General features: G+C 44.0%; 1 protein-coding gene across 4 annotated transcripts; it reads left to right on the plus strand.

The window, feature by feature from the left end:
* Positions 1–724: 724 nt before the first annotated feature.
* On the plus strand, positions 725–20985 carry POLR3GL (RNA polymerase III subunit GL). Of its 4 annotated transcripts, none has more exons than XM_027091130.1 (8): positions 758–920; positions 7104–7271; positions 7612–7741; positions 8599–8667; positions 9009–9065; positions 9306–9379; positions 9504–9617; positions 18278–20985. In XM_027091130.1, the coding sequence occupies exons 2-8, from the start codon at positions 7146–7148 to the stop codon at positions 18329–18331; spliced, it is 624 nt and encodes a 207-aa protein (XP_026946931.1). In that variant the 5' UTR covers positions 758–920; positions 7104–7145; the 3' UTR covers positions 18332–20985. The 4 variants fall into 4 exon arrangements, with proteins under 4 accessions (XP_026946932.1, XP_026946931.1, XP_026946934.1 ...); XM_027091133.1 differs by lacking the exon at positions 18278–20985 and adding an exon at positions 9913–10427 and having other exon boundaries at positions 767–920; XM_027091131.1 differs by lacking the exons at positions 7612–7741; positions 18278–20985 and adding an exon at positions 9913–10427 and having other exon boundaries at positions 725–920.
* The last annotated feature ends 838 nt before the right edge of the window (positions 20986–21823 follow it).

The following is a 21823-nucleotide window of genomic DNA, read 5'->3' on the forward strand; positions in this document are numbered from 1 at the left end:
AGTAAGTTCTCCAAAGCCTCACAGCTCTGTTTCTGTCCTATTCCAAAGACTTTGTGCTTGCCACTCCACCTACAGCCTTCCCAGTCCAGAGGCTTCACTCCCAGGGCCATTTTCCCTGACGTCTGGGTTATTGTTCTTAACTAACTCCTAGATTCTATCTCTACTCTGAACTCTTTCCCTCTGTTTTTTTTTTTTTTTTTTTTTTGTGGCGAAGTGGGACTCCTCCTCCTGTGCCCCCTTTTACCAAGGGCTAGGAGGAACTGGAAGGCAGTGGGAAATGCAGGAAACACTGGATTCCTTCCCTGTCTCCTCAACTCTGGTTATCTGATTCCTAATCCTTCCTTTCCCAAACCCTCTTTCCATCTTCTCACAGACATGGCAGCAATCCACAGGAAAATATTTTTCTAGAAAAGAAATATTCATTGGTGGTGCTGGAGGGAGGCAGTGCAGGATTGAAGGGAAGGTTGGAGTGAAGAAGGAGAGGCCCAGTGTGAAGACAGAGTCACAAAAAGAACGACGCCTAAGAAGCAGGTTTCACAGAGGTTTATTTCTCTGTGTAAGCTCCCTCAACAGAGTCCCTCGGTGAGATGTGAGAGTCAGGTTCCCTCTGTGAACTGTCGCTAGCCAAGGGGATCCTCCATCTGAGATGAGGTGTGAAATGACTGACCCTTGGTTGATTCTGCAACTCCATCTCTCTCCTCACCCGGCTTCTCTAGCCTGAGTTCCGGCGAACTCTCTCCCTCCCTCCACTCCTCAGCTTCAAGTGGGCGGACCTCCCTCCTCGGCTTCTCCAAGATTGGCCGGGAGAACTCACCAATGGGGAGCTCTGGGAGGCGGACCTAGAACGCCAACAGCTTGAGGAAGACCAGCAAATTTCAAGTTGGCTGCGGCGTGTTTTCCGCGTGGGGGAGGGGCAGCAGGTAAGGCCCCGACTTGGTGGCTCTGACCTGGTTCCGTTCCACACCTTCCGAACTAGTTCACCAAGGCCAAGCTGCTAGATAGACAACGCTTTCCGGCAGCCTGTTGGATCAGCCCGCTTCTAGTTCCCTACCCTTTTCCTCTGGGCTCCCATTGCTCTGTTGATTTTATGCCAGAGAACCGTAGTTTTCTTTCGCGCAAAGGGGAGTTATATTAAAGGAGAAAGTGAAAGACTCACTCTGGTACCTCTGACTCTTTGCTATGGGGTCAGCTTCCCCTAAATCTATTACTGTTAAGAGCCTGACAAACTCCTGTTATCTATCAAGACTCTGATGAAATGTTACCTTTACCTGTAGCTTTCCTGGTTCACCTTTTTTTGCAGAATTAATTGTTCCCCAGTCTGAGGATAGCATTGTAGGCATACCTCTGTTGGAGCACTTAGTGCTCAATCCCTCTTTAATGTTTCTATTCTTTTTAGAATATAAGGTTTTGTAGGGCAGGTTCTAATATTTAATACACAGTGCCCAATAAAGGTTAATTGGATGGAATTAATTGGGGAGGAAGAATTTAAACTCCTGATGTAATTAGGGAAAAATTAATAAAAGATAAAACAAAATACAATACAGTATATAATTATGACCTCTTAAATTAGTGTTTCATAATATAATTGCTCCCACAGTCCAGAGAAGGGAGAAAGCTAAGAGGACTGGGATGGTGAGGGGAGGCTTTAGGAATCACAAAGTCTTAAGTTTGGAACAGACCTTAGAAATCATGTATTCATTCGTTCATTCATTTTTAAGCAAATATTTATTGAGCATCTACTATATGCCAGACATAATGCTAGACAATGGGGATCATAGTGAATCCTCTACTTTAGATATGCATTCTTCCTTTGATAAACCATATTTAGTAAATGGTTATCCAGCTTCAGTTTAGACTTCTTAGTAAAAGAACTTCCTATCTCACTTTGTTCTTCAATCAGTATCTAACAAATAAAACAAATACGTGGCTCAACAAAATGCAATCCACATTTCCACTGTAAAAGAGGAAGAGCTGTCCTAGTGGTAACATTCTTAAAGATAAAGAAAATCATCCCTTTTGTTTTCTGATTATAGAAGTAATATACATTTATCCTAGAAAACTTGGAAATACATAAAGGTATAAAATATCTATTATTTCATGACCGTGATATAGTGTTATTATTTTAATATGTATCCTTTCAAGTTATTTTCTGCTGTATACATATGTATACATCTGTGTGTTTGTATATATATTACACACATAGGGCCATACAACAAATACAACTTTATATCATGCTTCCCCCACTTTACATTATATTGTGAACATTTTCTGCCTTTAAATATTATTTGAAATAATTATTATGTCTACATAATGGTCTAAGATGGATGTTTGATTTTTTTTTAACCATTCATTTTTTTGTTGGACCATTTAGGTTATTTCAGAATTTGTGCTACCATGGATAGCTCTTTGATAAACATGCTTTTACTTATATCTCTGACTATATATCTGATGATTTCTTTAGGATAAGTGTTTAAAGTGGGATTACTGGGTTGAGGATATAAACTTTTAAAAGGCTGTAGATTCAAGGGGTCAAATTGCTCCCCCAAAAGACTGTGTTTATAGTCCTTCCAGTAAGGTATGAGAGTGTCCATCTCAAAAAAACCCATGGCAGCCTGATTATTTTTTAAATCTTTGTCAATTTGATAGGTAAAGAATGGTTTTATTGGCTATTCTTTCCTTAATTGCCTATTTGCACATTTATTCTATTCATGTTCTTTGCACATTTATTCTACTGGGGTGATTTTTTTTCGTTTGGATTTCCATGAGTTCTAATATGAGTGTTAACTCCTTGTCTTATTTATTACAATTATAGCAAACTGTAAACATTAGAGTGCTCCAGGCCTCAGTCCCTGGATCTCTTCTTTTCTCTCTTCACATCCACTCCTTTAGGAATCTCACCCAGTCTCATGGCTTGAAACATTTGTATACTGAGAACACCACTAGAATGTAAGCTCCATTTAAACTCCATGGGTGCAGGAGTTTTTTGTCCATTTTGCTCACTGATACATCCCTAGCACTTAGAACAGTGCCTGGCACTTAATAAGAACTCAGTAAGTATTCATTGAATGAATTTAGATGGTTTTTAAATTATTATTATTCCCATTTTACAGATAAGGAAATGGGTTTACAGTTATTAAATAAATTGCTGAAGGTTGTATAGCTAGAAAATGACTGAACTGGGATTCAAATCCATGTTCTTAACCACTACATATACTGCCTTTCTTAAATTTGATGTAATTGTTTTTCTGTACGTTCTGTTGAAACCTGCTTCATAGTAACTTCTACCACATCACACAGTTATGCTTAATTGGGAATGAGTATAATGTACATGAGATGTTGTTGTTTGCAGGGGAAGGAGAGTACAGGGGTAAACACTAGGGAGGGTTGATGTTTATGGAGGAGCAGTCTGGGACCAGGTGATGGGAAACCTTAAACATCTTCAAGAATTTAGACTCAATCACAATCTTAAATAGAAGAGACTCATTGTAGATTCCTGAGCTGAGTGGGGTACAGATAGTTTACAGTTTCCCAACCAGTTTAGTGCCTTAATTAACTAAAGTTTTGTCTTCTTTTTACCCCACATCCTTGAGGGTCACTTGGTTAGTATGTGGAAATGGAGTTAGATTTGTCTAACCTGAAAGTTCATGGCCTTTTCTTAACTCCTCACTGCTTTGCAGTCAAAACAGCTCCTGTGTCCACTGCTAGAACTGTATCTATCAGGTGGAAAGACATCTAAGCTGTCTAGTTAGAGTGTCTTTTCCCTTGAAAGGGCTTGAAGACATGGTGGCAAATTCTTACTACTTCTCTAGTGTCCATAAGACATCCTCTCTCCTCTAATGTGTTCTTTAAGTCAGATCACAGTTTAATCTATTAACTAACAGCCATCTTTTCCTGACATTTTTCTTGGCACTTGGACTTGAAACTTTCCAAATTCCTCAGGCACACATTTTCCCACCTCTCCTTCCTGCTGCATATTATTAATCTCATCTACTATGCTGTTTTACTATATTTTTAATTTTTTAATGAATATTTTTTCTTATTACAAAAGCAGCCCCTATTCAGTACAGGAAAAAAAAAACCCATAAAATACACATCATCAAAAAACCCCCAAAACCCATCACCTCCAATTAACCAATGTTAATTTTTGTTGTATATCCTTCAAGAACAACTTTTTAATTCATATATCTGGGTGGGTGTATGTGTTTGACAAAACAGATTACCTTGTACATATTTTAAAATCTTTTTTCCCCCTAACTAATCTTTAGTGGAGTGCATTTTGTTGAGCCATGTATTTCTTGTTTTATTTGTTGAATATTGATTGAAGAACAAATATCCCAAAATGGAATGACCTGCAAAGTGAGAGAGGGAGTTCTCTTACTAAAAAGTTTAAATTGAAGGTGGATAACAATTTACTAAATATGGTTTATCAAAGGAGGGATGCAGGTCTAAAGTAGAGGATTCAATATGATCTCCATTATCTAGCATTATGTCTGGCATATAGTAGATGCTCAATAAATATTTGTTGAAAGAATGAATGAATGAATACATGATATCTAAGGTCTGTTCCAAACTTGAGACCTTGTGATTCCTAAAGCCTCCCCTCACCATCCCAGTCCTCTTAGCTTTCCGTGGGAGGAATTATATTATGAATCACTAATTTAAGAGATCATAATTCTATACTATATTGTCTCTTGTTGCTCCATAGCTAACATATTGTTAGTATGTTCCCTTAATATGATGTGATGAAAATGGCTCTTCATCTCTGTGATCTTCCTCCCTGAAACACACAACCCCAGTCTAATCAAGAGAAAAACATCAGAAAAATTCAAACAGAGGAACATCCTATAATACACCTAACCAGTACTCCTTAAAACTGTCAGGGTAATGAAAGACAAGGAATGTCTGAGAAACTGTGAATTTTGAATTGCTACTCAAGTTTCTTGCTTTTTTTTATTAAGAAAATTTATTTCTTAAAACAGTTTTAGATTTACAGAAAAACTGAGCAGATAGTACAGAAAGTTTCCATATGCCCTGGCACCAGTTTCCCCTATTATTAATGTCATATATTAATATGGTATACTTGTTACAATTAATGAACAAATATTGATACATTGTAATTATTCAAGGTCCATACTTGATTTGGAGTTCCTTAGTTTTACCTAATGCTCTTTTTCTGTTCCAGGATCCCATCCAGGATACCACATTATATTTAGTTATCATGGCCCTGTTATGTATGGAATATGTCTATACATACATATACTTACATGCACAAACATATATGTATATGTATGTATACATACATAACTGAAATTGAGAGGATCCATATGCAAATACTAATAATGATTATTACTACATCATGGTCATGAAATAATAGGTATTTTTATATATACCTTTATGTTTTTCCAAATTTTCTAGAATAAATATATACTACTTCTATAATGAGAAAACAAAAGGAATGGTTTTCTTTGTTTTTATGAAGGTCACCGCTAGGACAGCTCTCTCTCTTTTACAATGGAAGTGTGACCTTTCCTTGTTTTTGATGACCTTGACAGTTTTGAAGAATACTGGTCAGATATATTATAGGATGCTCCTCTGTTGGAATTTGTTGGCTTTTTTCTCCTGATTAGACTGGGGTTATCAGTTTTGGGGAAGAGGATATCACATCATATTAAGGGTACATACTAACAATATGATTTAATTTTGTTCATGTTGAAACCTTGGTCATCTGACTGAAGTAATGCTTGTCCAGTTTCTACACTGTAAAGTTACTCCCCCCACCTTTCCAAAATTGTTTTGGACAAAATTCCCTATACACAGGCCATACTTAAGGAGTGGGGAATTACACTCTCCCTTTTTAGGGTGGAATCTACATAATTTATTTGGAATTCTGCATGAGAAATTTGTTTTTTCTCTACCACGTATTAATTTGTTCAAACGTTTATTTATATCAGTATGGTCTCTTGGATATTTATTTTATACTTTGGTGTTATAATCCAATACTACTTTATTGCTCAAATTGTTCAGGCTTTGGCCATTGGGAGCTCTTTCAGTCGACTCTTATGCCCCTTTGACACAGCCCCATCAATGTGTGTGTTGTGTTTTTGAGCACTTTCTTACTTTCTGGCACTACAAGATGCTTCAGTCTCATCTTGTATATTTCCTGCCCCAGTCCTAGAATCAGCCATTTCTCCAAGAAGCCCTGGTTCCTTTTATTGGAAAATGGTATTAGGAGCCAAGATCTGGGTGCTAGGTATCTTCCCTGCTACTGGGATTTCATTTCCTTCAAGTTTCATTTTCATTTGATGACTTTATCCCCCATGCTATCTGACTGGCTTCTCAAAAATAATGACAAGAGGCAAAGTTCAGTTACGGTAGCAGGAGGAACTTTCAGTTCATCACAGTGGAATGGGCTGCCTTGGAGAGGAAAATGGACACCCTCTCTTTAGGAAAATGCCACCAGAAGCTGAATGACCAACAACTTACAGAGGATAGTACTGTACTGGGAGGGTGTTTGGGCTAGAAGACTCCATGGGTCCTTCCATTCTAAGATTCTGTGTTTCCAGGTGATGTTTAAAAAGATCAACTTGATTGTAATGGCTCTTATCACATACATCCCCACCCCCAATCAAAGGACAGTGAGACTGATGACTCATTCCTGTTCCCTCCCAGTGTCTGGCACACTACCTTTTTCATGGTAGATGCTTAATAAATGTTTTGTTGAAATGCATTGCATTAGATTGAGTTTAGGCCTGGTTGGGTTTGGAAAGTGAGGGAGAGAAAGAATTCAAAGATCATATGTAGATATGCAGATGGTGATAAACATCAAATTAACTTAGGGGCGTAGGAAAGTTTTATCCAAGGGTCTAGTCACTTTCCTCATTGTGCTACAGTCACACCATATTGCAATTATCTGTCCTGTTGGAACCGTGTCTCATCCATATTTTATATTTTTAGAAATACCTTGCTTGGCACTATGCCTTCTCAAAATTTGTTGAATTAAACTGGCTTTTCAGGTCTCTGGGAGAAAAGATTGAGTGTCTTGTACCTCCCTGGCTTCCTGTCTGTTCTACTGTACTTTTTCTCTGTGTTTTTGTCTTTATCAGGTTTTTCCTATTGGATGTCTGAATCCCCAGGCCCCCTCCATCATGGCCAGCCGGGGTGGGGGCCGGGGTCGTGGCCGTGGCCAGTTGACCTTCAGCATGGAGGCTGTGGGCATTGGGAAGGGGGATGCTTTGCCCCCACCCACCCTGCAGCCTTCTCCACTCTTCCCTGTGAGTGTCTGCCCTCCTTTCCCAAGACTCCCATATGCCCCTGGCTGACTGTGTATGATCCTGGATTCCTCCTGAGCCATCATAAAATCATCCTCATCTTGCCCCTCCCTGTCTGTATACTCCCACCTTATATGGGATGTTTTCCAGACAAGGAAGTATCTACCCTCACTTTTTACATTCTCAGCTCCCCAGCTTTCAAAATGCTGTGTTGCTCCACCCATTTGCCTTGGTCCTCTGCTCAGTGGGAGCATTGGATTGAATTGTGGGGAGAGGAGAGGCCCTCCCAGATTTGTACTCCAGCATGTTCTCCCTGAATTGACCATTGCCTCTGCCTCCTTAGCCCTTGGAGTTCCGCCCAGTGCCTCTGCCCTCAGGAGAGGAAGGGGAATATGTCCTGGCACTGAAGCAGGAGCTTCGAGGGGCCATGAGGCAGCTCCCCTACTTCATCCGGCCTGCTGTCCCCAAGAGAGGTCAGTTGGAATGCTAGTATCATGTTCTGAGTACCTTCCATGAGTAGTGCCCTATACTTAGCACCGCTGGGGCCCAGAGAGGCCAGAAGAGGCACAGAAAGCTCACTGCCTAACTGGGGAGACCACAGTAATTACCCCTGCATTTGAAATGCATTATGGTATCCATGGTTTGTTTTGAGTCTCACAGTAGTCTTGGACAGTAGGAGGTTAAGTATTAAGATGCCCATTTTACAGATAGAAATGAGGAGATGTATTAAAATTTTTAACAATCTGGATATTGCAGGTACCAACCAATCAGAAGAACTTGAGAAGGGGTCTCTGAGAAGCCCTGTAATTAAAATATTACCCCTTTGGTTTGTGGATCATGAGAGGTCAGGGAGCCAGGAGGGACTGGAGTACAGGATGTACTTAGGAGGTCTGGGATAGTGGATATTTACCAACTGGTGTGGAAGTACAGTATTTCAATGTATTGACAACCAGTGCTTTCCTACTAAGCCCTAGAAGCTAAAGTTCAGAGAGATGAAACAATTGCCTAAGTTAGTCCCATTAACGAGGAGTAAAGGGAACACTGAAACCCTCGTTTCTTGCTCTAGTATACTTTCCACTGTACCACACTACCAGTCAATATAGCCATGCCTTTGCGTTAAGGGAGATAACAAAAACATTGTAATTTGAGGTGGCAAAAGGACGGGTTAGAAGAGTGTTGAAGGTCCTCATGGAAGCTGACCCCCTGGCCTCTGGGTCTGGGGTGAGGAAAAAGGCAATTTCTGAGTTTTGAGAGGGCTGGACCTCAGGAAGAACCCTGTTCTAGGGCTCTGAAAGGATAAAACTTTGACCCTTGACCTCTGATCCCTCAGATGTGGAGCGTTACTCAGACAAATATCAGATGTCAGGGCCGATTGACAACGCCATAGATTGGAACCCTGGTAGGTGATGGGCCCTTTCATTGACCTCCCTTCTTTCAAATGCTTGAGATGCCTCAAGCCACAAGCCACCACCCTATCCACCCTCCTCCGTCTCCACCTTCACCCTATTCAGGAGCCTTAGATGTGCTCCAAAACACTCTCAGACTCTACCTAAAAACCTATTAAATGGCCCCCACTCCTCTGGAGGCATCCAAGCCACAGTTGTGTTCCAAGCAGCTTTGACCCAGCCCCTTCCTTCCTCACCCTTAACCCTGATCCTTACCTGTCCTTTCAAAGAGTCATCATTCATAGGACACCCCAGGGCAGAGTCTTGCTAACTTTTTCATTCCCGCTATTCCTAGATTGGCGACGTCTACCCCGGGAGCTAAAGATCCGAGTACGGAAGCTACAGAAGGAGCGTGAGTGTATCTGGAAAAAGGAGGGAAAGGAGAGGTTTCCTTCATCAGCTGTAGGGCCAAGGCTGCTGGTGGTCTTGCCTGCCCTCCCAATTCCTACCTACCCAGTCTACCCAGTATTGTTGCTGGGTGCCACGGTGGCCACATGAGGGCAGCAGAGTGACATGGTCCATGCAAGAGGGTGGGGTAGAAAGCCATCTAGGAAGTTTGCTCTGATGGTTCACCTTTTGATCCTCTCACCAGGGACCACCATTCTACTCCCCAAGAGGCCCCCTAAGACCACAGAAGATAAGGAGGAGACAATACAGAAACTAGAGGTAAGGAAGAAATGTGCATAGAGACCACCTGGGCCCCAGATTCATTCCTCCCCTTTGGCCCATGTGTGCCTCAATTTTTCCCTTCTGTGAGCTGAGTTTCTCTTCCTATTCATCCTCACATAAGACCCTGGAGAAGAAGGAAGAAGAAGTGACTTCAGAGGAAGATGAGGAGAAAGAAGAAGAAGAAGAGAAGGAAGAGGAAGAAGAAGAGGAGTATGATGAAGAAGAGCATGAAGAGGTGAAGGGGACCTCCTTTCATTCTCAGGCCCCCTTTCTTCCACTCATAAGCTCTGGGGATCTCAACTTCAGAAGGCTGGAGGGCCAAAGGAGATAGTGCCCCCAAAGGATAGCGCCCTCCACTTTACCTGTCCCTAGGCTCTTCTCAAGAGTGAACTACAGCTTGAATGCAGAGTGAACTATAGGCCTGGAATGCTGCGATTGGGAGGGAAGGGGACTGGTACACAGGGATGAAGGAGAATGCTGAAAGCATGCCGACATACCTTTCTTCCTTCCTTTCTTTCTTTCTATTTCAGGAAACTGATTACATCATGTCATATTTTGACAATGGAGAGGACTTTGGGGGTGACAGTGATGACAATATGGATGAGGCTATATACTGAAGAAGGACTCTAAACAATACCCTGGACGTTCATATCTTTCTTGATTTAGGACACAGAGAGTAGCTGTCCCCTATTATTAGGTTTTGTGGACAAGCAAATCATTTGCTCAGAATCCAGATAACCTGTTTGGTCCCTGGAGATAGGAATAGAGAGTGACAACAGATAGCTCTCTTTTCTACCCTTCCCCTCCCTCTCTCCTGTGGTATTGTATCACCTCTGATATCTTGGGGAAAGGACAAAGGACCAATGTCTTAATTGTATGAAAGTGAGAAAGGAGGGTCGAAAGAAGGACTGGAATCATTAGAGCTGAGACAGCTGTGCACATGCCCCTACCCATTTATAGTTCTTTGTGGAGATAATTGGGGGTGCGAGCAGTTAGGAGGAATAAGGCCAGTTTTATATTTTTAAATAAAATGTTTTTATCTGTCTCTCTGTCCAGGGTGAAACCTAGTGGGAGAGGGCTGGAGGAATGAAGGGGATGCCTAGTAAGCCATTCTTCTCTCCTCACCTGTTAAGAGTCCAGTGTGACACACTGGGGGTTAGAGCCTTCCTGTCCTTTGCCCCTTCCCTCCTACCCCCATGGTGGGACACCTAATCCCCATCTAGCTCTGCCAAGGCACATTCAGGAGCTCATCTGCAGGGCTGCACAGAGAGAGTTGTATACAGCCCACGCCCTGAAGACCAGCTGGCTTCTGGGCTTCTGGTCCTCAGGCAGTGGGGACGACATGATTCACGTGTGTTCACATGTGTTCACAGGGACACAGGCCCTCACTTTCCCGTGCTTGACCTTGATCTTGTCCTTGTTTACAAGGAATGATTACAACTATTTTTGTGGGGAGAGTCAAGAAAGCCAGGTGTGGGGAGGGAGTAGGGAGGAAGTGCCGATTCTTCTTCAGCACACTCGCCCTCTTCCAGGCCCTGGAGACCCCACTTTGAAAGGTGTGTCTGTGAAGCAGGAGCCCCCTAAATATCCTATTCCCCACTTCCGGAAGCTGCCGTGTGGCTGAGTTGCAGTTTCCCTTCTGTGGAATTTAGTTCTTCCTTTGTGGAATTTAGTTAGCCTTTCTCTCACTCCCTTCTTGTGGGGAGGGGGAGGGGGCAGGCAGTGTTGCTTTACAGGAAGTAAGGAGGGTGCAGAGGAAGGGGGTGACTTAGGGACACTCAGCTCTGAGAGGTGCATTCTCACCCACACAGTTCTCCCTTGGGTGAGGTCACTTCCCTGGGCTCTGATTGGCTTCCGAGGAAGCCCTAGATGTACTGATTGGTTCCAGCCACTTGACATGCAACAGTCACGGGCAAGCTGCATGTCCAGAATAGGGACTGGATAAGGAGGCAGGAACAGATAGCTGGGATGCTGTCATAGCAACCTTGCTAAACATTTGAAAGCCATGAAGATGGGATGTAGGAGAATCTTCAAGAAATTCCCCAGCCATATTCAGGTAGGCAGACTGAATTCCCTATGGCATCAAGTGATAGAGACTGGCAGTCTAATGTTAGATATTTCTGACCCAATTGTAAAGAATGAATAGGGGCTGTGACTCCATTGAGGGAAAGCACCTTAAAAGCCTGGTTTGGGTGTGGTAGTAGATGTTAAGGTAGGAGCCAAGAGAACAGAGAAGGAAACAGGAATAGAAATAGAACATTCCAGAGTTATTGAGCAATTTGGATGATTGATGTGTTCCCTTTTCTAGTTCTCTGAGGTATTGTGTGAGTGGAGTAGGGGGAGGGGCCAGGGGACCTGTCACTGGGGTTTCCCATAGTCACACTGTAGCCTGTGATTGTAGCTAGGGAGAAATGAGCAGAAAACAAAAATAAAAGACCCTGGAAAATCTCCTTTTACCTTTCTCCTCTGCATATACACACATACCAGACCTAATCTGGTTAACTATGTTTGTGTCTATGTTGGGGGCACAGTTGACCTCCTAAATCCCACCTAATGCCAGCATGTGTACTCAAAAGAGTGGGAACAAAGAAGATTCTAGACAAGAGACAGTAGAGGAGAACTGAACACACCCCTGCCCCCACCTCTATACACACACATCCTTTTCCCATGAAACAGGGGAAGGATAAAGGTTAGAGTGGCCTCTTGGGATCAGTTGTACTTCCTCAAAGACAAAGTGTCAGAGAGACCAGACCATTCTTGGACTCTTTCCTATCTGGCCTCCTGCCCTTCCTGGCAGGTGACCTTGCTGAACAAAGCCAGAGACAGGGGACCCAGCAGCTTCCCCAGATTCCGGAACAGTTCCAGGAATGAGCTAGACTGTTTCCATTGACCTTTCCCCTACTTTCCATAGGTTCTATTGGGCAGGCTGAGGCAGAAGCCTAAGACTCAGTAAATAGAGTCAGGGCTGCTAGTCCTCCGGAGGACCACCTGAAAGGGTAGAGGTCCAAGCACTACTTGTAAACATTTAGAGAGGCCCCACGTGGTTCTTGCTCAGCCCTGTACTGCGTGCCTGCTTATGTTGAATAGATTGCTCCCATGCCCGCAGCCTAGGCTGCTCTGGCCCCAGGCAGGGTAGGTTCTCAGTCAAGAATCCTATCCTTCCATACCCCATGTTCCATCCCTAGCCTACTGGTCCCCTCCCACCTTGGGCAGGAAGCTTGAGATTGGGGTCTGCAAATTTAAGCTCAGGGACTCAAGTGATTTGAGGGAGGGCTGAATGAGAGACCTGGTTATAGCATGCAGTTTAGAAGGTTGGGAGTAGAGACCAAAGAAAATTGGAGGGTCAAATATTGGGTGGACAGGACACCCATGGTTGGTGAGGTAAAGACATGTATTTTCCTCAGTTCATTTTTATTGCTGTTTGAACTTTGAAAGGAACGAAGGGTGGCTTGTAGGCCTAGGCTAGTTTAAGAACTAAGCCAAAGGGAAAAGCTGCCATCTCAACTGGGCAAAGCACTGGTTTATGGTCCTAGTTTCACCACTCCATAGCTTTGTACCCTTGGGAAAGTCATGTAGTCTCCAAGCGTCAAATTCCTCATGTATGAAAGAGAATTTGAGTTAGATGTCCACTAGGAAATCCTTCAAGCTGACGTTGAACCACCTACAAGAATCCAGATGGTCTGAGAACAAAGGTCAGGATGTGTCCAGCTTTTGCTGAATTCATTCCGTCTGCTGGATTTCCCCACCTTATTCTCAGTTGGGCAGGCTAAACATACCTCAGGCAACTAGCCAGTCCTTTCCAGGAACCTGCTTCAGCCCAAGTAGCAGAAGGATCAGCAAGTCCATTAACTAGCAAGGAAGGAGACACCCCTGCAGCAGAGTTCAAGGTCACGATCAGCAAGCCAGGACTCAAATCAAGCAGGCCACCAAGGAATTTCTGACTGAGGAAGGGGCCTGTGGGGCAGGTCCTCCCTATCTCCCCTCACGTAGCATGTCTGGCCAGAGGACAGAGAAGAGAAATGAGCCAGACAGGAATAGTTCAGTTAGCTAATCTGGCCAGACCAGTGGTGACCCTTTCTCCACTGACCTTTCCCCTACTGAGACTCACTTTTTCCCCAAGGTCATTTGGGACCAGAAAGTGGGAAATAACAAGTTCTAGTTTCCTAGTATCGCCTCAGAAAGTTATTTGCCTTATTCCCAACAGGATTTAATTTGCCATTGTACTCCGGAGGGGAGGGAGGTTCCCCCTGCAACTCTAATGGGAGTCAGTGGAAAGACAGTGATCCAACCCTAATTGCAGGACCTGAGAGGCTAAGTGCGATTACCCTGGGCACCCAAAATTTGGGGGGAAGGAATCCAGGGATTCCTCAGACCCAGTCCTGACCAATGCAGGGAGGGGCTATGCCCCGGTGACCTCTGACTCTGGGACTGTTCTTCATTCTCAAACCTCTCCTCCTCCTGGAATTCTCAGCTGTGGGCTGAGGTTCCCAAGACTTGGACCTCCGCCTCTCCTTGAATCTTCTCCATTCTCTAATTCCATTTCCCTTGGTATAAAATAGACAAGGAGAAATATCCAAATCCTGTATCTTATGTTCTCTGTTACACTCAGGGCAGCCTTAATAGTGCTAGAATAGGAAGGAGGTTAGACCTGTCTTTGCCTTACCCAAAAGGATTTGGGGGACAAACTAACCTGAGTCACGGACACCGATCTGGGATATTTCCTATCTTGGAGAGAATAGATGAAATCCCATGTGGACAGGGAAAGAAGCCCTGGTACTCATCCTCCTTATGCTCTGCTATGGCCAGAGAAATAGCCATTCTAGAGGGGAAATTCCCTCAACTAAGGAGGTCAAAGTAACTCTTTTACCTCATTTTTCGTGGGCAGGGATGGTAAGAGGATGTGAAACAAAGATGGGGTCAGTGAAAGGAAGGCCAAATGCTGACCGGTCCTTTTCTCAGCCCTCTGCTTCCTGTCTCTAAGCCTCTCTCTTGGCCCTTGGACAGTCTTTCTTGTCTGACCATACTTGGGTGCTCTTGGCCCCTCACCTCTCCCTTACTTGGCTCCTGTTTTGAGACTTGCTTTCCATCCTGAGCCACCATTCTAACACCTGTCCAGAGCTATCAGGGATGTTTATAAACTTCTCAGAAGCTGGACTGGGCCAGGTCAGGAGGGGTGGCTGAGAGCCAGAAAAAGAGCTTGTCACTCAGACTCTCTTATTGTCTTTCAGATTCCTTTCCTTTTCTGACTCTCTAACCACATCTTTCTTTCCATGTCTCTCTTTGCCTCCTGTCTTTAGCATTATGCTACTTAAATTAGGTTATCAATGGGTGATGTGGTGAGGAATATTTGGAGCCGCAGACTACACACCTTCCAGAATGTCAATTTTACTTTTAAGATTTGCTGGGGGAAGATAAATTATTCTTATACTAAAATTACACAAATATATTATGCAGTGTGAATCAAAATTTGCACTTTTGAAACATAAAACGGGTACTTCAAAGACATTTCTGGCTTGTGACAGGCTACTTTGGACTGTTCCAGAAGCCCGGGGGAAAATTCAGTTTCCCTAATCTTAGGGGTCCTTCAGAGGAAATATTTGAGAAGAAGCTCTACTTAGAGCAGAGGTGACAACCTAAGGCAAACACCTTAACACCAGACAAGAGCCAAGGGTATAAAGGAGTGAAGCAGGTGAGTGTAATGCAATAGGGAGTGGTGAGAACTGGCAGATATAAGTCTGCCTGACCCTTTTAGCTCTAGCAGGTTGATGCCATGAAGGAATGTGGGCTCAGTGTTACCAAATGTGGTTGCTTTTTAAGGGAAGCCAGAACAATAGATTTTAGTGAGATCTGGTTTTTTAATGTTTACAACCAATTCAAATATTTAGGAAGAAGCTATACAAGTTTCTAAATGCCTGCAAGCTGATTCCACCTATGGGCCCTCGGTTTGCTGCCTCTGACCTCTATCAACATTTCTTCCACTTCCCAAAGGTGTATGTGGTCCAAATCTGGGCTTCCAAGGTCTCAAATTCTGTTCCCAAGAGCTGGGGGCAGTGAGCTTCATGAGGTTACAGGGGAGAATGGAGCTCTCCTGCAGGACAGCTTGGGGAGGTAGAACTGAAGAGAAGCCCTTTGGGTACCAATGGCAGGTGACACCTTTCTCCAGCGGGACAGAAGGAGCCATTGGTCCCTGCCCAACCACCTTTTCCCTGATCTTCAGGGATATGGAGCTAAAAACATCTTGGGGTCTGGAACAGAAACCAAAGATTCCTCAGAGTTGGAAGATGAGACAAGCATGAAAGCCCACGCATAGAGAGAAATGGGAGAACAGGAGATGAAGGAAGGAAGCTGTGAGCCTGGATAGATGAAGGAGGAAGTCAGAATTTAGACAGGTAAACTGGAGAGGGAGGGGTCTTTAGCCACAGAACCATATAAGGGAAACACAGTTCTCACGCTCCTGAACCCCGCCTCCCCTCCCAGCAACTGAAATCCTTCCCCTGTCCATCTGTCCATGAGGTTAAAAATATCTTAGCTGGGTACCCAGCCAGACATTTCCAAGAACCTGTTTACCGACCATCTGATTGACTTGGAGAGGTGGTCAGCAGCTCCATCACCCAACAGGGAATGAGAATGGACCTTGCTTGACATTCCAGGACTCAAGGCCCATGGGTGTCACAATTCTGTCCCCATGTTCTGCCTTTCCTCTTCCTTCTTCCGTCACTCCATGGCCTGGAGATGACCAATCAGTTGGTAGTCAGAAAAATCCCAGTCTTCAGTCTGTCCATCCTTTTCGTAACAGGCTCCATAGAAAGTACAGCAGGGTCACACCAAGGGAGAGGTCAGGACAAGACAGGAATAGCCTAAATGGGCTAAATTGGGCCTCATCAGTGGGGCCTCCACTGGCTTTTGTGCTACTCAGTCTAGCCCACCTCAGGGAAATAAATTAAATGAGATGCAATACCTTCAAATAAGGAGTCTGAGAGTTCTTTGTAGTGTCACAAACAGCACTCTCTGTTTCTCAGTTTATCACTCCAAATGGTGGGAAGCTTTCCCCTGGAGTTGTATACTGAAAAGTTAAGAAAGCTCAATTAATTAATTCCCAGAAGGTGATAGAGTTACTCCAGAGGCCTGTGAAGCACGCTGGGAGTATGAGAGAGAAAACTCTAGTGGTCCCAGAGCTATAGCATGGGGGTGTGCAGAGGGCCTGTCCTGGCCTGGGGTTGGGAGTCCCAATAGTGGGCCACCTCTCCCACCACAAAATTAACTACAGGTTGAGTCAGCCTCTGTACAGTGACCTCTTCTCAGACTGTTTTGCTCCCCCAACACAGGAAGGGAATCAAGAGAAGCAAAGAGAGAGTGGTGGTACTTATGATAGGTCAGAGAGGAGGAACAAATTTGAGGACATGCCTGGGAGTGAGCTAATCAAGGCAGTGGTGGTGAATATGCCTCCTCTTTTATTTTAGATAACAAGCAAAATAACTTCGCCATTGTTCTAACTCTTCATATATATATACACTTTTTTTAGGAGAAATAAAGCTGTATTAGTTTGCTAGGGTTGCCAGAACAAAATGCCACAGACTGGGAGGCTTAATTAATTTTCTCACAGTTCTGGAGGCTTTGAGTCCAAGATCAAGGTGTCCACAGGTTTAGTTTCTTCTAAGGCCTCCCTCCCTTGCTTGCAGATGGCCACATTCTTTTGTTTTTTCATTTAATTAAAAAATTTTATTTTATTTTAGGCTGTGTTGGGTCTCCGTTGCTGCACGCAGGCTTCTCATTGCAGTGGCTTCTCTTATTGCGGAGGAAGGGCTCTAGGTGCATGGGCTTCAGTAGTTGTGGCTCACGGGCTCTAGAGCGCAGGCACAGTAGTTGTGGCGCACGGGCTTAGTTGCTCCGCGGCATGTGGGATGTTCCCAGACCAGGGCTTGAACCCGTGTCCCCTGCATTGGCAGGCAGATTCTTAACCACTGCACCACCAGGGAAGCCCCTGTCCACATTCTTGCTGTGTCCTCACATGGAATTTCCTCTACGAGCTGAGTGTGCATGTCTGTGTCCTAATCTTCTCTTCTTATAGGGGCATCAGCACATTGGATTAGGGCCCAGCCATATGACCTCATTTTAACTTCATCACCTCTCTTAAGGCCCTATTTCCAAATACAGTCACATTCTGAAGTACTAGGGTCTGGACTTCAACATATGAATTTATGGGGTTTCAGTTCAGACCATAAGAGCAGCGTCTCCCTGTTGGTTGAAGCAGAAGTCTCTTCTCAGAGGAGAGAGGAGTCTTCCCACATGGCCTAGAACTTGACCCAGCCAAGTCATGACCATGACTCTGATTCCCTGTTGTTTTACCACATGCCTCAGTGACTGAGAGTGTAGGTCAGGGAGTGAAAAAGAAATTATGTCCTTAGTACATTTTCACTAAATATTTCAGCCTTTGTGAGGCCACGTATTCACAAAAGAAGTAAAGAAGTTATGTTTTTGTCACCAAGTGGTTGGCCTTGGAAGGCACACAACTCACTGAGGAACCACATAAGTGCCTCCAATATGCTGAGGCAAGCCATGAACACAGGAGCTGAAGACAGTGAGAAATCAGATGTCACATCCTAGTTGGGAAGCAGGTGCATCACCAGGTTAGTTCAATCAAATCCGTGTTATAGGTGCTGGGGTTGAGGAGGGCGTCAGTCCTGGAACACTTTATCAGAGAAATTTATATTTTCATATGGCCTCAAGTTACTGGCATCCTCCAGTACTCCCTTTAGCATTTCTTGAAGGGTAGGTATTATAGTACTGAACTCCTTCAGCTTTTGTGTGAGAATGTCTTTCATTTTTCCTCATTCCCAGGTTTCACATGTGGATGACCAGGGTTCACACTTAAAGAACTTTACTATTTTCTTACAGCTACATTGGACCACCAGGAAAATAACTTGCCTGGATATTATTTCTTGCTTTTAATGGTCACGATTTTTGCCAGAAGATGAGACAATGGATGTCCTCCAGCATCACATCTATGTACATATTTCTCTGCAATGTGTCCAGCAGGTCCCACTCTTTGTGGGTGAGTTCTACAAACACGTCTTCAAAGGTCACTGATCTCTAAAGCATCATGGATATTCTGGTTCAGTCAGCATCATTCTTTCCAGTGCCTCCCATGACTTGCTGTATTCTGTTGGTCAGAAGCCAGTCAGTAGCCACTCAGTAGTTGCACAAAGAGTGGAGTTTCCTCACTGGATGTGGATCACAGTCTGTGGCTGGGAACATCCAGAAGTGGGGTTCAGTGTTCTCCCCAAGAACTGGGAAAAGTGGCTGCATTCTGGAAATAACTGAAAGTGATGAAAATCCAGCCTCAATCATCACTGAGAAGGTGGGGATAAACCGCGTGGGGCGGCCGGAAACGAAGGCACGGTGACGGGAGGAGGGTGCATGACCCCTTTTCACAGGTTGGGGTGCGGGCGGGGAGCGTCTTCTTCCCGCAGCCCCGCCAGCAGCCACGCGGGCCCCGAAGCCGCCACATGTGCTCCCGCCACCGCCATGGCGCCTCCCTTCCCCACATATATTTTTAAAATCCTCACTTCTAAGGTTGTTACTATTACTCTTTCCCATTTTACAGATAAACTGTAGCACAGAGAAGGTTAAACAAGTTGCAAGGTCACACAGCTAGTTAAGTGGTGGAAGTAGGATTTGAATTTAGATAGTTTGGCTCCAGTTGGTGTTGTGCTTAATTACCACACTATACTATTTCTCCTTAATAGTATAGGGAGACTGATCCCTGAACTTCTTCTAGGCTATAGACTCACCTATTGGGCCAGGAGCTGCAGCCCTGGTTCTGCAGTCATCTCTGAGAGGGAGTTTTTCAGCTTTGGAAATGGAAGTGAACGTAGAGTCAGAACAGAGAATGGGGCAAAAGTTTCTTTCTTTCCACTCCAGAACTATTGAGGTCAGGATGCTTGGGACAGGGGCCGTCAGAGGGTCAGTAAAACATTCTCCTTATCCATCTTATGCATTCCATCACCTAGGGATAGTCTGAGGAAAAAATACTAGGAAGGGGTCTGTATACTACTGAAAGAACTGGGCAAAAGTAACTCTTTTACCCCACTTCATAACCTTCAGCTCTTAGGTGATTGTTTTTTGTTGACCAGGTGTTTGGTCAGATCTTCTCTCCATACTTTTCCCTCCCGATGCCTCAACCCAAGTTATATCCTTGTTTTTCCAGTCTGTTCAGAGTTATCAAGGTAGCCAAGAATCCTGGTTGTGGAAGTATCTGTTCTTTCCTTGTTAATTTTACTTTCTCTAGCTCTTTTCTCTCTTTAGTTTTCTTTCTGTCTTCTCTCAGATCTTCCTATACCAGATTGGGCCTAATGAATAAATGATACTAAGAACTGGATCTCCTCAAATGGCTGTACATGTAGGTTATAGCTCTTTAAAAATTAAGTGTCATATGAGAAGAGCAAAGGAAAGGAAGACCCAAGGTATCCACCCACTTAAGTGGAGAAACAGCTGGCCTGGGACCTAAGGAAGAGTACTTAAGCAACCCTATGTGCAGATGTCCTGGGGTGGGGTAGAAGTTGTGTATCGAAGGCAAAAGGAAGTCCAGCGGAGACTTTTGTGCTCTAAGGGAGGGATGCGTTTCCTCTGGATGAACAGCTATAGCTGCTTCCTTCCTTCCTCAGATTTTGCTGTGCTGTTCAATATGATAGTCACTAGTCACAGGGAGCTAACTAAATTTAAAATAAACAGAAATAAAAATTCAGTTCATCAGGAAGAGTAGCCACATTTCAGAGCTCACTAGTCACATGTGGATAGTGGCTACCGTATTAGGGCAAATATAGAACGTTTCCATCATTACAGAAAGTTCTGTTGGCCAGTGCTGGATTTGAGGTATTAGGGTATCAGGAGGAGGTGCATATGTTCTGGCCCTTCAAGGATCAAATCTCTATCAGACCTTGGGTGTAAGTTATCTACCCTCTCCATCCCCTTCTCATATCACGTACCAGTAGCCAGGCTGTATATACAAACAACCAGGCTTTTGTGCTCCATGGTCTCTCCATCTCTTTGTCCTGCCCTCTGGCCTGCTCTTGTCCTTGGTCTATCCCTCCAGTCCCTGCAAAACAAGCTCCAGAAAAACTTTTCCATCAACTTTGACTTAGTTTTCTGGTCACAGAGTTGAAAAAGGGCGGAGGCACTAAATTCTTGAACAGGTAAGAAAAGGAGGCAGAGGTGAGAGTAAAGGTCACAGTCACCATGGCAGCAGAGCTAGAGACTGACACCTTGGTAAAAAAAAAAAAACGACAACGGCCAGTAGAGAGCAAAAGAGCTGCTGAGAATGAAAGATAGATGCAGACAAAGATTGAAGTGGAAAAGAATCTTTTCAATCCTACTTTCTGTTCAATTTACATTGATTTTATGAACTTCCAGGAGCCTGAGGTCTGGAATTACTATGTGGAGGTCCATAGAAAAGCCAACCCCCAAATAAGGGCTAGGACTAGATTTGTCTGCAGATTTAAATGAACCAGAAATCAGAACGTACTCTAACCTCTGCCATCTCAGGGTTTCTCATCACTAGTCACTCCTAGTCACTCCTTTCGGAATAATAAAAATCATTTCAATTAGAGGTGGAATTGCGCCATCAATCTGTTATTACTCTACAAGGAAGTAACAGAAACTGCTGAAGCATATCATAAGGAATGAGGGTTGGTTTGAATATTCAGCAAACATTTACTACGTTATGATCGTGTACTTGGATACGAACTGTAATGGGAGCTGCAGAGATAAAAAAAAAACGGTAGCTGCATTCAAATAACTTGATGGTCAGGGGCTTCCCTGGTGGCGCAGTGGTTGAGAGTCCGCCTGCCGGTGCACAGGACACGGGTTCGTGCCCCGGTCCGGGAAGATCCCACATGCCGCGGAGCGGCTGGGCCCGTGAGCCATGGCTGCTGAGCCTGCGCATCCAGAGCCTGTGCTCCGCAACGGGAGAGGCCACAACAGTGGGAGGCCCGCGTACCAAAAAAGAAAAAAATAAAAAAAAATAACTTGATGGGCATAACTAAATCCTTATGTCCTGTATTATGTCTTCCTGCATAAAAACCAGCCTTATACTGGGAAGAAACTATGATGAAACCAAATTTTGAAAAAGACCCATAACCTTTTCCTTCCAAATCCCCTCACAAACTTCATTTCCCTGTATTTCAAGAGCTCATTAAACAAAACAAGAATCAAAGCTTCATGCACTCCAAAGTTGAAGGAATTTAATAACGATTAACTATAGATGTAGAAAACTAGCTTGGACCACCAGAAGATCCCACTACAGTTCTTTAGTGAATTCGACAAAAGACAATGTAGCTCAAATTCCTTCCCTCTTCACCCCACCAACCCGCATTCTGACTATATTCATTATGGTCAATAGGAAATGGTTTCTCTACAAGGTTTCCAACAATGTGAATTGTGAAG

The sequence above is a fragment of the Aethalodelphis obliquidens genome, unplaced genomic scaffold, assembly GCF_003676395.1.
Source record: "Aethalodelphis obliquidens isolate GAN/ISIS:26980383/991018 unplaced genomic scaffold, ASM367639v1 scaffold70, whole genome shotgun sequence".
NCBI lineage: Eukaryota > Metazoa > Chordata > Mammalia > Artiodactyla > Delphinidae > Aethalodelphis > Aethalodelphis obliquidens.